Genomic DNA, 13388 nt, shown 5'->3' with positions numbered 1-13388 from the left:
ATTAAACCTTGTTAATCATAATTCACGGTTATTCTTCTGATTTTAACGTGTTTACTTGTTTTTTAAATCAACGTGTAACTATATTTTAGTCAGGCATTATTTCGGGCTCCTAAGACCCGTATGTTCAGGGGTCCTTTTATACTGTAGTCAACTGTCGCGCAGACTCAGGAAGAGTAACCCGGCGCTGACTCGACCTGAAATCCATTTCTCAGGTAACTACTTTCTCTTTAAAAAAATTAAATAAAATGCAATTTAATAATTTAAGAAAATTATATTTATTTTAGAATAAATATACCACGTTCGCACGTCTCGCTTATCTCATTCACTGCGCATCCGCGTTAGCTTAGCAATACGCATTTTCTTTTGCAGTGTATTTATTTATTTATTTATTTATTGTTCTTATATTTTTAAACATTTTAATCTTTTTTTATTATATGTATATATATATATATATATATATATATATATATATATATATATATATATATATGAGTAAATGATTGCAGTATGATGGTCGTGACTTTGAGCACGAGCGCCAGGTTTATTTCCATCACCTAGCCCTTGTGATTGAATGTAGGTGAAAGGTCACGGGGTGAAAAGTCCCACATAGAAAGTTTAGGTTTTATTATAAATACGAATAATAATAATAATTTATTATTGCATGCAAAGTCTTTGCTTTGCTGGAGATAAACACTTTATATACATCCGAGTAGTATTTATTGTGCTTTTTCTTTTAGTATTGCAAAGATTATTAAGGTGAAGATTTATATGCAAATAAACCAAAGTATAGACAAATTAGTAAAAAAATATACAAATAATGTAATAAATTTGCAACATAGAGAACATAGTGTTGCAAAATGTGAGACTGGTTACGAGCTGATCTGTTGCTGAATCCCAGTCAAAAACAAACTGACAGGAATGAAATAACAAATGGACAATCAAAAAACAAGCTTAAATTGTTTACTGTTGTTTACTGTTTAACTGCTCACTGCCTTAAGCATTTATTTTTTATTTTTATATCTTTATATATTCTTATTTTTATATAGTTTTTATACTTTATTTATCTGCCTTTTTTTCTTTGTTTTATTTATTTATTTTTCACCCCATTTTATTCCCTCATGCCGGACCGTCTTAAAAATCATTTTACTGCATGTCGTACCCTGTATGTATGTATATGTGACAAATAAAATTTTATTTTGATTTTAAAAACAGACTAATGGTTGGTTATACCAGTGGTTTGGGGTTATACCTTGGGGTCACAGGTTCAGGGTTATACTAGGGGTTTAGGGTTGTACCTGGGGTTTAGGGTTGTACCTGGGGTTTAGGGTTGTACCTGGGGTTTAGGGTTGTACCGTGGGGTTTAGGGTTATACCGTGGGGGTTCAGGGTTATACCTGGGGTTCAGGGTTATACCTGGGGTTCAGGGTTGTACCTGGGGTTCAGGGTTATACCTTGGGGTCACAGGTTCATAGTTAAATTAGGGGTTTAGGGTTATATTAGGGGTTTAGGGTTATACCTGGGGTTTAGGGTTATACCGGGGGGTTCAGGGTTATACCTGGGGTTTAGGGTTATACCGGGGGGTTCAGGGTTATACCTGGGGTTCAGTTTAGATTTATCAAAGGGGTTTACTTTCTTTTTTAAATGACAAAGTAATTTACTATTTAGAATCTTGAATCAGGGCACTGGTCACGACATCACTGCTGTATATAATATTTTTATTGAATACAATTAAAAATAAAAACAAGTTTACAGTAAAGCCTAATTTGCTCTTGGTTTTTAGAGACAAAATAACAGCAACAAAAGAAATTCAATAACCTTGTATCTTAGTAAGGAATCTGACAGGACTGAAGTAGCCCAGACTAATGCAGAGTTACACCCCCAACCTAACCCGAAGGGGTTAGGGTTAACCCTAGATCTCCATACACCAGAGAAACGCATTTCAGCCACATGTTCCTTTACAAAACCACATGATTACTATTTCTTTTTGTAAATTTCTTTGTCAACGTTTCCTTATGACCAAGAACTCGTGCTCTCCCGTTTGGTGCAAAGTGTGTAATGGCACTTCTGATGCTCTTTATTCTGCTCTTTCTGAAGCTGCTACACCATGGCCTTCTTTTGTCAAATGCTTTCGGTAGAGTTTAAACGGAAAAAAAAAAAAAAAAATTTGAAACATTTTGGAAGACGTTTTGCTTTAATTTTGCTGTGTTTGAAGACTTTTGGCTTCCACAGCTCTGTGTACTTCTGGAGATGTATGTTGAGTGGCAAAAATAGATATCAGTTTCTTTTTCTTTTTCATGCCTGCAAATAATCAAAATGTTTGTATGTTACAGTGTAGGAAAGTGTTGCCCTTCAGTTGTATTTCCACGTTTCACCACTAGAGGAAGATTCACAGTGCAATTCGTGATAAGTTCCCTCTGTGACATCACAGTGCACCGATCAACGTGTGCTTAAATCGTCAGAAAACAGCAGTAGCCGACGTACTACATCGTGTAGCAGATGACAACAATTATCACACCACACACAGTCAAATTCATAAACCCATAAAGTTCAACTGTTCTGAATCCTGTGCCGTGTTTTTACTGACACCTCACATTTGGTCCTTCCAGGAGATAACCTTCCTTACAATAGTAAATATTCAACAAACACAAAACTAATGTGCATTAGGAACCCGTTTCGGTCCAGGAAATAAACCTGGCAGGATCAAGTTCTTCACAAATCGTTTATCTAATAAAGCCGGGTGTTTGTGTTCCAGAATGGCGTCCATGTTGATGAATTCTCTGAGGAGCTGCCCGGTGAACTGTTCCAGGGCTCTTCACTTTGGTAAGCAGCTCAGTGTCCTCGTACTGAGATACCGACACTCTTTTTAAACCATGTGTCTCTGGTACCAGACAACACTCTGAACCCCTGATCCAGGAGTCACAGAACGGCACCGACTATGTTTGACCGCAATTCAAATCAGAAGAGTAGATGAGCATTTTTCAGCACACAGGACTTCATAACCTTGTGTTTATCAAACCAGTTGTAAGAGTAACAGTAACTTCTGATAGATTAGTGTGAAAAAATCCAGCAGGGTTTATATTCTAGTACTTCCTCAGCCACCTTACAGTTTTTCATGTGGCATCTCCTACATGGAACATAGTCCACCTGTGTGCACCTTCTCCACTCGTATACGTCACCCTATGATCCTCCTTCTTCTTAAAATACGTGTTCACCATCTGCCCTTTTACATTCCTTTTCTTAAAGCCATGCCTACCCATCACCACCTCATTCCCTCTGTTCCCTTCACCTACATGCACATTAAATTCCTAGGATCACCTTCTACCACTTCATCCAACTCACTCTAGAATTTCTCCTCCATCTCACAGTCCACTTGTGGAGCATAAGCACTGATGACATTTATCATCATCCATCCCTTCAACTTCCAGCTTCACGATCATCACCCTATCAGTAACTCTTTTTACCCTACACCATTTCTCTTTCCATCCACACCATGATAGAACAGTTTAAACACCTTCAATGTTCCTGGTCTTACTTCCTTTCCACTTGGTCTCCACAACATTATCTACCTTTCTCCTCTCCATCATATCAGCTTCCGCTCTCCTTTTACCAGTCATAGTACCAACCTGAACCTCCACTCTCCTCCACATCTTCCTCCTCTCCTTCTCCTCCTTAAGTGCACTTGTGCAACCCTAAAGTCATTTTTGTAGATTAGATCAAAAATCACATACTTCCCAGGAGTGGCCGGCCAACCAAAATTACCTCAAGACTCATCCAAGAGGTCACAAAAGACCCCACAATAACATCCAAAGAACTGCAGGCCTCACTTTCTTCAGTGTTCATGTCTCCACCATAAGAAAGAGACTGGGCAAAAATGGCCTGCATGACAGAGTTCCAAGACCAAAACCGCTGCTGAGCAAAAAGAACACAAAGGCTTGTCTCAGTTTTGCCAGAAATCATCTTGATGATCCCCAAGACTTGGGAAAATACTCTGTGGACTGACGAGATAAAAGTTGAACGTTTTGTGTTGTCCCATTACCTCTGGCGTAAAAGTAACACCGCATTTCAGAAAAAGAACATCATACCGAGGGTAAAATATGGTGGTGGTAGTGTGATGGTCTGGAGCTGTTTTGCTGCTTCAGGACCTGGAAGATTTGCTGTGATAAATGGAACGATGAATTCTGCTATTTACCAAAATATTCTGAAGGAGAATGTCCAGCCATCTGTTCCTGACCTTAAGCTGAAGCGAACTTGGGTTCTGATCCAAAACACACCAAGTCCACCTCTGAATGGCTGAAGAAAAACAAAATCAAGATTTTGGAGTGACCTAGTCAAAGTCCTGATCTGAATTCTATTGAGATGCTGTGGCATGACCTTAAAAAGGTGGTTTGTGCTCGAAAACCCTCTAATTACAACTATTCTGCATAGATGAGTGGAGCAAAATTCCTCCACAGCGCACAGCGCATTCCTCACAAACGCTTGATTGCAGTTGTTGCTGCTAAGGGTGACCCAAGCAGTTATTAGGTTTAGGGGGAAAACACTTTTTCACACAGGACCATGTAGTTTTGGATTTTGTTTTCCCTCAATAATAAAAACCTTCATTTAAAAACTGCATGTTGTGTTCACTTGTGTTCTCTTCTACTAATATTTAAATTAGTTTGAGGATCTGAAACATTAAAGTGTGAAAACATGCAAAAAAAATAAATAAATAAATAAATTAGGAAAATCGGAAGTCCAAACACCTCAACCTTTAAAACTTCTCATTTCTTTCTTGTTTTACAGCCTCAAGGCCTCTTGGAACATCTGCATCACTACAGGCACAAGGTGAAAAAAAAACATCCACATGGACATATTTGTATATGGACAAAAGTATTGGGACACCTGACTCTTTACAGCCATATGTGATTCTTAACCAAACTGAAACCACAGATTGGGAGGTACACAATTGTTCAGGAATCAGGTTACTGTAATAAAGATCTCCACAAATCTAGTGCAACATCTTCCCAGAAGAGGAAATGGAGACTAAATGTGGAATGGGGTTAAAAAGAGAAGCACCTACCAATCCTATGGTCAGGTGTCCACAAACCTTTGTCCATATGGTATTGAAAAGTAAAAAAAAATAATCATGTGACTGTTATCACATGGTTTAATTCACTCTTTCTTTTTGTTTAATTATCAGCGAAAAGTAAAAAGACTCTGGCCAAGCCTGGGGTGAAGAACATCGTCCTGGTCGATGGAGTTCGTACACCATTCCTCCTGTCTGGTACTACGTAAGTGTGTGTGTGTGTGTGTGCGTGCGCGCGCGCTGGTGGAATACTCTGATTTACTTCCTGTATCCAGGATTCAAAGTTGAAGAAAGTCTTTTAAAACATTAACTAGCTCATAAAAAATTAGCAACCTATCTGAACGATCAGCTCGAACTGTTCCTCAGACAGTCATGTGGTCAGATGTTCCTTCGATGCACCTCGTAGTTCCTACCAGAAATTTCCTTAAAAGAAAACAGAAGGGGAAAAAAAGGATCACAAAAGACACGAGCAGTTTGTCGCCCCCTAGTGTGAGCAAAAAAAAACTGATTGCACTGAGAATGCAGGAAGGAACTGAACATTTAAATATACCTTTAAATCCCTTCCTACTCTATTAAGAGTTAAAATTCACCAATATGATGCGAGTAAAAGTGTTCGAGTAGCTGATCTGAACACGGCAGAATAATACAAAGAAAAAAAATGACAATGTAATAAAGCAATCTTTCAAAAAAGATTCACTTAACAAATAAAATGACGGTGTCACGTCGCAGAGTTGACGAAGCGTTAGCATTCAGAGGATGAAGATCATTTTTATTTAGCTTCAACAAAAGCGGACGTTTTAAGAAGCTATGCATTGTAATAATGTTTTCTCAAAATCCGACGTAAAAAAAGTTTTCTCATAAAAGATGAGAAAGGAAACGAGACAGAAAAAAATATAACCTGTGGCCTCATATGACTTCCGAAAATATGTATTCAAGCCATTTTTATGACTGAAAACGAGGCCTGCGGTGTTTAAAAGTTGCAGCAGATTGTGTGTAGAGGAGCATCGAGCCTTAACGACTTCAAATGTAGTTAATAACAGTAATCAATTTAATTATAGTGAAGTAAATAGAACAGAGAATCAGAGATCGAGTAAAGCTCCTTTGATACTCTAATTCTTCTACTCAAATATTTACACCACTGGAGTTAAGGTTTTGTTTTGCTCTTTTTAATTATTTATTTTGTACATTTTTGTATTTTTTTAATTATTATTATTATTATTTTTTTGTTTTTTTTATTTTTTTTTAGATATTCGGATCTGATGCCCCACGATCTGGCCAGAGGAGCTTTACAGTAAGTCTGTTAAAGCTACAAGAAGAAAGGAAATTTGAGTCATCTTACATCCCATGACTTTACTCTGTGTGTGTGTGTGTGTGTGTGTGTGTGTGTGGTGTTGCAGTGGCTTACTAATGAGAACCGAAATCCCTAAAGACGCAGTGGATTACATTGTCTATGGAACCGTCATCCAGGAAGTGAAGACCAGCAACGTGGCCCGAGAAGTCAGTGTTCAGCACTAAGCACTGAAATACAACTACATACAGATAAGAATATCTCACCTGTGTGTGTGTGTGTGTGTGTGTGTGTGTGTGTGTGTGTGTGTGTGTGTGTGTGTGTGTGTGTGTGTGTTTTAGGCTGCTCTGGGTGCTGGATTCTCTGATAGGATTCCTGCTCACACTGTCTCTATGGCCTGCATCTCTTCCAATCAAGCCATGACTACAGGTAACACACACACACACACACACAATCTGGGGGCCAAGCACTCTGTCACCACCCCTTCACATGACACACTGGTGTCGCGTGTGTGTTTTGTGTGTGTGCGCCCGTAGCTGTGGGTCTGATCGCCGCTGGTCAGTGTGATGCGGTGGTGGCCGGGGGGGTGGAGTTCATGTCGGACATCCCGATCCGTCACAGCCGTAAGATGAGGAAGACCATGCTCTCTTTGAACAAGGCCAAGACTCTGGGTGCACGTCTGTCTCTGCTCGGCTCCATCCGGCTCGCTCACCTCGCACCTGAGGTACTCATCCTGCCTGCATTTTTTCATTGCCTTCTTTTTTTTCCTTCTCTCTTTTCCTATCCCCTTCCTCCTTCTCTCTCGCTCTCTCTCTCTCTCTCTCTCTCTCTCTCTCTCTCTCTCTCTCTCTCTCTCTCTCTCTCTCTTTCTCTTTCTCTGTCTCTCTCTTTTGGTCTCTTTCTTTCAATTCTTTGCTAAAGTGCTGTAAACGTAATCTCATACCATCTCAATTCTCTCTCTTTTTCTCGCTCTCCCTCTCTCTAGCTCCCTGCCGTAGAGGAGTTCTCCACGTCGGAGACGATGGGCCACTCTGCAGACCGCCTGGCCGCCGCGTTCTCCGTGTCTCGGCAGGAGCAGGACGAGTTTGCCATACGCTCTCATTCTCTGGCGAAGAAAGCTCAGGACGAGGGGCTGCTGAGTGACATCATCAGCTTTAAAGTGCCAGGTATGATGGGCATCCACACACGCACACACACACACACACACACACACACACACACACAGGGTGTTTATAACAAGACGATGTGTTTACACAGGGAAGGACATCGTCACCAAGGACAACGGTATTCGCCCCAGCAGTCTGGAGCAGATGAGCAAACTGAAGCCCGCCTTCGTCAAACCACACGGCACCGTCACCGCCGCCAACTCCTCCTACCTGGTCTGTTACACCACACCACACCACACCACACACACACACACACACACACACACACACACACACACACACACACACACACACACACGTGATCTCTGCTTACCTCTGATCCCACCTAAAGTGTGTGTGTGTGTGTGTGTGTGTGTGTGTGTGTGTGTGTGTGTGTGTGTGTGTGTGTGTGTGTGTGTGTGTGTGTGTGTGTAGACTGACGGTGCCTCTGCAGTGCTCATCATGTCTGAAGAAAAAGCTCTGTCTATGGGTTACAAGCCCAAAGCTTTCCTCAGGTATACACTAATCAAAACCAACTACACAACTCTGTACAACTCTTGTGTAGAAATGTGCAAAACAAATGTACAAGCAAAACAAAAAAAACTTTTTTTTTTCTCTTTTATTCTGTTGGAATTCTTTCAATTTCTTATTCTTTCCTTTTAATAATTTTTCATTGCATTTCTTTCTCCTTTTTATTATAATTTTTCATTTCTGTACCTTTCACACATTGTCTCTGTCTATTTGTCTTTCTTTCTTATTTTGATTTTAAATGTTTTTTTTTCCTTTTTCATAATTCTTTTTCTTTCTTTCTTTCTTTGTTTTTGTTTTCTTTTTTGTAAAATTTTTCTTTTTACTTTATTTGCTTTTTTTAATTCTTTATTTCTGTTTGTCTTTTTCATAATTCCTGTTTTATTTATTTACCTGTCACACATTTACTTTTTTTTTTTTATTTGTTTAGGTTTTTTTTTGCTTCTGTTTGTCTTTTTGTAAATCCTTTTTTATATTTTTTTTACCTGCCAATCTTTTTTTTTTCTCTCTCTATGCATGTGTTGCTGGAGGTTGTTATCTGGAGGTAATTAGGACAGACAGTGGGGACTGAGTGTGGAATAGGATGTAAAAAAAAAAAAAAAAAGCACATAGTCAGGTGTCCACAAACTTTTGTTCATGTTGTGTGTGAACAGTTAAAGCAGATCGTATTGAGGTGCGTGAACAGTTAAAGCAGATCGTATTGAGGTGCGTGAACAGTTAAAGCAGATCGTATTGAGGTGCGTGAACAGTTAAAGCAGATCGTATTGAGGTGCGTGAACAGTTAAAGCAGATCGTATTGAGGTGCGTGAACAGTTAAAGCAGATCGTATTGAGGTGCGTGAACAGTTAAAGCAGATCGTATTGAGGTGCGTGAACAGTTAAAGCAGATCGTATTGAGGTGCGTGAACAGTTAAAGCAGATCGTATTGAGGTGCGTGAACAGTTAAAGCAGATCGTATTGAGGTGCGTGAACAGTTAAAGCAGATCGTATTGAGGTGCGTGAACAGTTAAAGCAGATCGTATTGAGGTGCGTGAACAGTTAAAGCAGATCGTATTGAGGTGTATGAAAAAATCAGTGAGGTTAAAACTAATTTCTCTTCGAGTTTTTATTAAAATTCTTTTGTTTATTTTAGAGATTTTGTGTTCGTGTCTCAGGACCCTAAAGACCAGCTCCTGCTTGGGTGAGTGACAGCTGCCTTCTTTTCTCCGCTCCTGCCTTTCTTCTCCTTTCTTTTTTATTCGTATTTATGTATTTGTTTGGGCTTGTGGTGGCGTATGTGAAGCGGAGGTTTTGTTCGCGTTAAAATACGTACGTTGTTGTACGCCGCGCTTCTTCACTCACAGAAAACGAAGCCGTTTTTCTTTTTCACATTTGTTGCTTTTGACTACTGAAGGTTTCCAGTCAAATAGAAAGAACGTGATGTAAACACATCGATAACCGTGTTAAAGAGAACCTGTTTGTTTGTTTTAGTCCAACGTATGCCATGCCAAAGGTCCTGGAAAAGAGCGGCCTCACGCTGGCTGACATCGATGTGTTCGAGTTCCACGAGGCTTTCGCTGTGAGTGTGTTCACTGCCTTATACACTCATTCACACACCCCTGTAACCCCTCCCCCAGACCTCTTCTTTCTCCTCTTTTTTTTTTCTCAACTTCATTTCACTTGTTTCTTTGGCTGTTCTTTCTTTAGTATTTTTTTTTATTTTTTATTATTATTATTTATTTACTTATTTGAACTTTTATTTCTGTTTTTCTCAGTCATTTTTTTTCCATTCATTTACCTATTTTGGCTTTTTGTTCTAATTGTTTAGCTGTTTTTCTTTTTTTTTTCTAATTCTATTCAGTCTTTTTTCTGTTCTTTCTTTACTTCTTTACTTTTTTCCTCTTTTATACTTTCATGCTTTCTTGCTGTAATATGTTGTCTCTACCTCAAATCTTTCTTTTTATTTCTTTTCCCCTTTACCTGTCTGATTCTTTTTATTTAATCTGGTTTTTTTTTTTAGTTTTTTTTATTTTATTTATTTCAGCTCTTTGTGGTTTTTTGTTTTCCCTTTTTGATGTTTTTTAGTATTTTTACTTTTTTCATTCATTTACCTATTTCGGCTTTTTGTTCTAATTGTTTAGCTGTTTTTTTTTTTTGTTTTTTTTTCTCCCCTCTAACCCTATTTCTGTTTTTTTTTTCTCTCTCTCTTTTTTTGTCATTCTTTATTTAACTGTCATTTTCTTGCTTTTTCATTCTTTTATTTCAGTTTGTTATTTCTGTCTATGTTTAGTAATCCCTTCTTTATTTCTTTACCAATCACTCTCTCTCTTTCTTGCTTCATATGTCATTCTTTCTGTATGCACAAAATATTTTTTTGTACTCGCACACATACCTGAACAAAAGTAAGTTTAAATTGGTGCTGATTATTGTCTTGGTTTGGGGGGGTGGCCTGTGTGACCGTGTAACACGTGACATTATTTATTATATGTTGTTTCAGTGTCAGATCCTGGCTAACATGAAGGCGATGGACTCTGATTGGTTTGCTCAGAACTACATGGGAAGGAAAGCCAAGGTGTGTGTGTGTGTGTGTGTGTGTGTGTGTGTGTGTGTGTGTGTGTGTGTGTGTTGGTTGTTGTTTATTACAAGTGTTAATTGTGTAAACCCTTGTGCTCCAGGTGGGTCCCCCTCCCATGGAGAAGTTTAACTTGTGGGGTGGTTCGCTGTCCATCGGACACCCGTTTGGAGCCACCGGATGTCGCCTGGTTACCGCGGTAGCACACCGGCTCAAGAAGGAGGGGGGGCAGTACGGGCTGGTGGCAGCGTGTGCTGCAGGGGGACAGGTAACAGCGCACACACATACATACATACATACATACATACATACATATATACACATTATATATACACAGTGAGGAAAATAAGTATTTGAACACCCTGCTATTTTGCAAGTTCTCCCACTTAGAAATCAATGAGGGGTCTGAAATTGTCATCGTAGGTGCATGTCCACTGTGAGAGACATAATCTAAAAAAAAAAATCCAGAAATCACAATGTATGATTTATTAACTATTTATTTGTATGATACAGCTGCAAATAAGTATTTGAACACCTGAGAAAGTCAATGTTAATATTTGGTACAGTAGCCTTTGTTTGAGGTCAAACGTTTCCTGTAGTTTATCACCAGGTTTGAACACACTGAAGGAGGGATTTTGGCCCACTCCTCCACACAGATCGTCTCTAGATCAGTCAGGTTTCTGGCCTGTCGCTGAGAAACACGAAGTTTGAGCTCCCTCCAAAGATTCTCTATTGGGTTTAGGTCTGGAGACTGGCTAGGCCACGCCAGAACCTTGATATGCTTCTTACAGAGCCACTCCTTGGTTATCCTGGCTGTGTGCTTCGGGTCATTGTCATGTTGGAAGACCCAGCCTTGACCCATCTTCAATGCTCTAACTGAGGGAAGGAGGTTGTTCCCCAAAATCTCGCAATACATGGCCCCGGTCATCCTCTCCTTAATACAGTGCAGTCGCCCTGTCCCATGTGCAGAAAAACACCCCCAAAGCATGATGCTACCACCCCCATGCTTCACAGTAGGGATGGTGTTCTTGGGATGGTACTCATCATTCTTCTTCCTCCAAACACGTTTAGTGGAATTATGACCCAAAAGTTCTATTTTGGTCGCAACTGACCACATGACTTTCTCCCATGACTCCTCTGGATCATCCAAATGGTCATTGGCAAACTTAAGACGTGCCTTGACGTGCTGGTTTAAGCAGGTGAACCTTCCGTGCCATGCATGATTTCAAACCATGACGTCTTAGTGTATTACCAACAGTAACCTTGGAAACGGTGGTCCCAGCTCTTTTCAGGTCATTGACCAGCTCCTCCCGTGTAGTTCTGGGTTGATTTCTCACCTTCCTTAGGATCATTGAGACCCCACGAGGTGAGATCTTGCATGGAGCCCCAGTCCGAGGGAAATTGACAGTCATGTTTAGCTTCTTCCATTTTCTAATGATTGCTCCAACAGTGGACCTTTTTTCACCAAGCTGCTTGGCAATTTCCCCGTAGCCCTTTCCAGCCTTGTGGAGGTGAACAATTTTGTCTCTAGTGTCTTTGGACAGCTCTTTGGTCTTGGCCATGTTAGTAGTTGGATTCTTACTGATTGTATGGGGTGGACAGGTGTCTTTATGCAGCTAATGACCTCAAACAGGTGCATCTATTTTAGGATAATAAATGTAGTGGAGGTGGACATTTTAAAGGCAGACTAACAGGTCTTTGAGGGTCAGAATTCTAGCTGATAGACAGGTGTTCAAATACTTATTTGCAGCTGTATCATACAAATAAATAGTTTAAAAATCATATATTGTGATTTCTGGATTTTTTTTTTTAGATTATGTCTCTCACAGTGGACATGCACCTACGATGACAATTTCAGACCCCTCCATGATTTCTAAGTGGGAGAACTTGCAAAATAGCAGGGTGTTCAAATACTTATTTTCCTCACTGTATGTGTGTGTATATGTATATATATATATATATATATATATATATATATATATATATATATAAACTTTATATAATAGCATTATTACTAGGCTTGCAAAATTCCATGAATTTTCCTAATGGGAATAAATTGGGAATTTACCAAATTGCAGGTTGACCTGTATCAGGGAACTTACATGAAGTTGAAAGCAAAAAAATATCAGATGATAATATTGTTTAAAACAACCAGATTTGATGGAATTCCATTTGAGTTTCTACCTGCACGTTCATCAATCACATGCACAGCACACACTTACTGCAGGGTCACTGAGGCCACGCCCCCTACACGCACTGTGCATTTCTCCATAACACACCACACGCATCATTTCTACAATCCTGCACAACAAAATAATGTCAGGAAAAAATGTCCCATCTTGCTGAATATTCCCGTAAATTACGTGAATATTACATACATTTATGTTCCAGACTTCCTTGTGCTGTGTGTCAGCGATTTGTCTTTTTTTTGTTTTGTTTTTATCTGCATTATTTTGCAGGCATGTCTGCTTCTTCCCAAACTACATGTTTATATTTCTGTTTGTATATGATACAGTTTATATACATTCCTAATTCTATTTCTTATTACTGTAAACTCCAACTTGGAATATTTCCAAAAATTCCCCAGACGAATTTCCCATGGAAAGTTTTGGGAAAGTTTCCGTCCCTTTGCTGCCCTAATTATTACACACACACACACACACACACACGCACACGTTCTTATAATTGCGTTAATAACTAGAAATTATTTGTTTGAAGTTCCACGTTAAATGTAAATCCAATTAAATGTGTTTGAATTGCATTTAATTTTCTATTTTATTTCTAATGTAATGTTTAGTATTATAGCGATTTCATGT

The 13388-nt window shown here is 39.2% G+C and overlaps 2 protein-coding genes across 2 annotated transcripts in view; one reads left to right on the top strand and one right to left on the bottom strand.

Moving 5' to 3' along the window:
* The window catches only part of LOC310722600 (uncharacterized protein), a 1041764-nt gene that overhangs the window by 615894 nt on the left and 412482 nt on the right, over positions 1-13388 (bottom strand). The window lies entirely within an intron of this gene.
* The window catches only part of hadhb (hydroxyacyl-CoA dehydrogenase trifunctional multienzyme complex subunit beta), a 13925-nt gene continuing 605 nt past the window's right edge, over positions 69-13388 (top strand). The window contains exons 1-15 of the mRNA XM_083535123.1: positions 69-212; positions 2752-2819; positions 4779-4820; positions 5176-5266; positions 6308-6352; positions 6459-6558; positions 6691-6778; positions 6886-7073; positions 7335-7515; positions 7607-7728; positions 7930-8009; positions 9154-9201; positions 9492-9579; positions 10498-10572; positions 10676-10840. Of these exons, the coding sequence (XP_083391249.1) occupies positions 2753-2819; positions 4779-4820; positions 5176-5266; positions 6308-6352; positions 6459-6558; positions 6691-6778; positions 6886-7073; positions 7335-7515; positions 7607-7728; positions 7930-8009; positions 9154-9201; positions 9492-9579; positions 10498-10572; positions 10676-10840 (1380 nt within the window). The 5' untranslated portion in view covers positions 69-212; position 2752. The remainder of the gene's footprint in view (positions 213-2751; positions 2820-4778; positions 4821-5175; positions 5267-6307; positions 6353-6458; positions 6559-6690; positions 6779-6885; positions 7074-7334; positions 7516-7606; positions 7729-7929; positions 8010-9153; positions 9202-9491; positions 9580-10497; positions 10573-10675; positions 10841-13388) is intronic.

The sequence above is a fragment of the Silurus aristotelis genome (genome assembly GCF_946808225.1).
Source record: "Silurus aristotelis genome assembly, chromosome: 29".
NCBI classification, from domain to species: domain Eukaryota; kingdom Metazoa; phylum Chordata; class Actinopteri; order Siluriformes; family Siluridae; genus Silurus; species Silurus aristotelis.
Note: the sequence above shows the minus strand (reverse complement) of the source record. Positions and strands in the feature narration are given on the sequence as shown.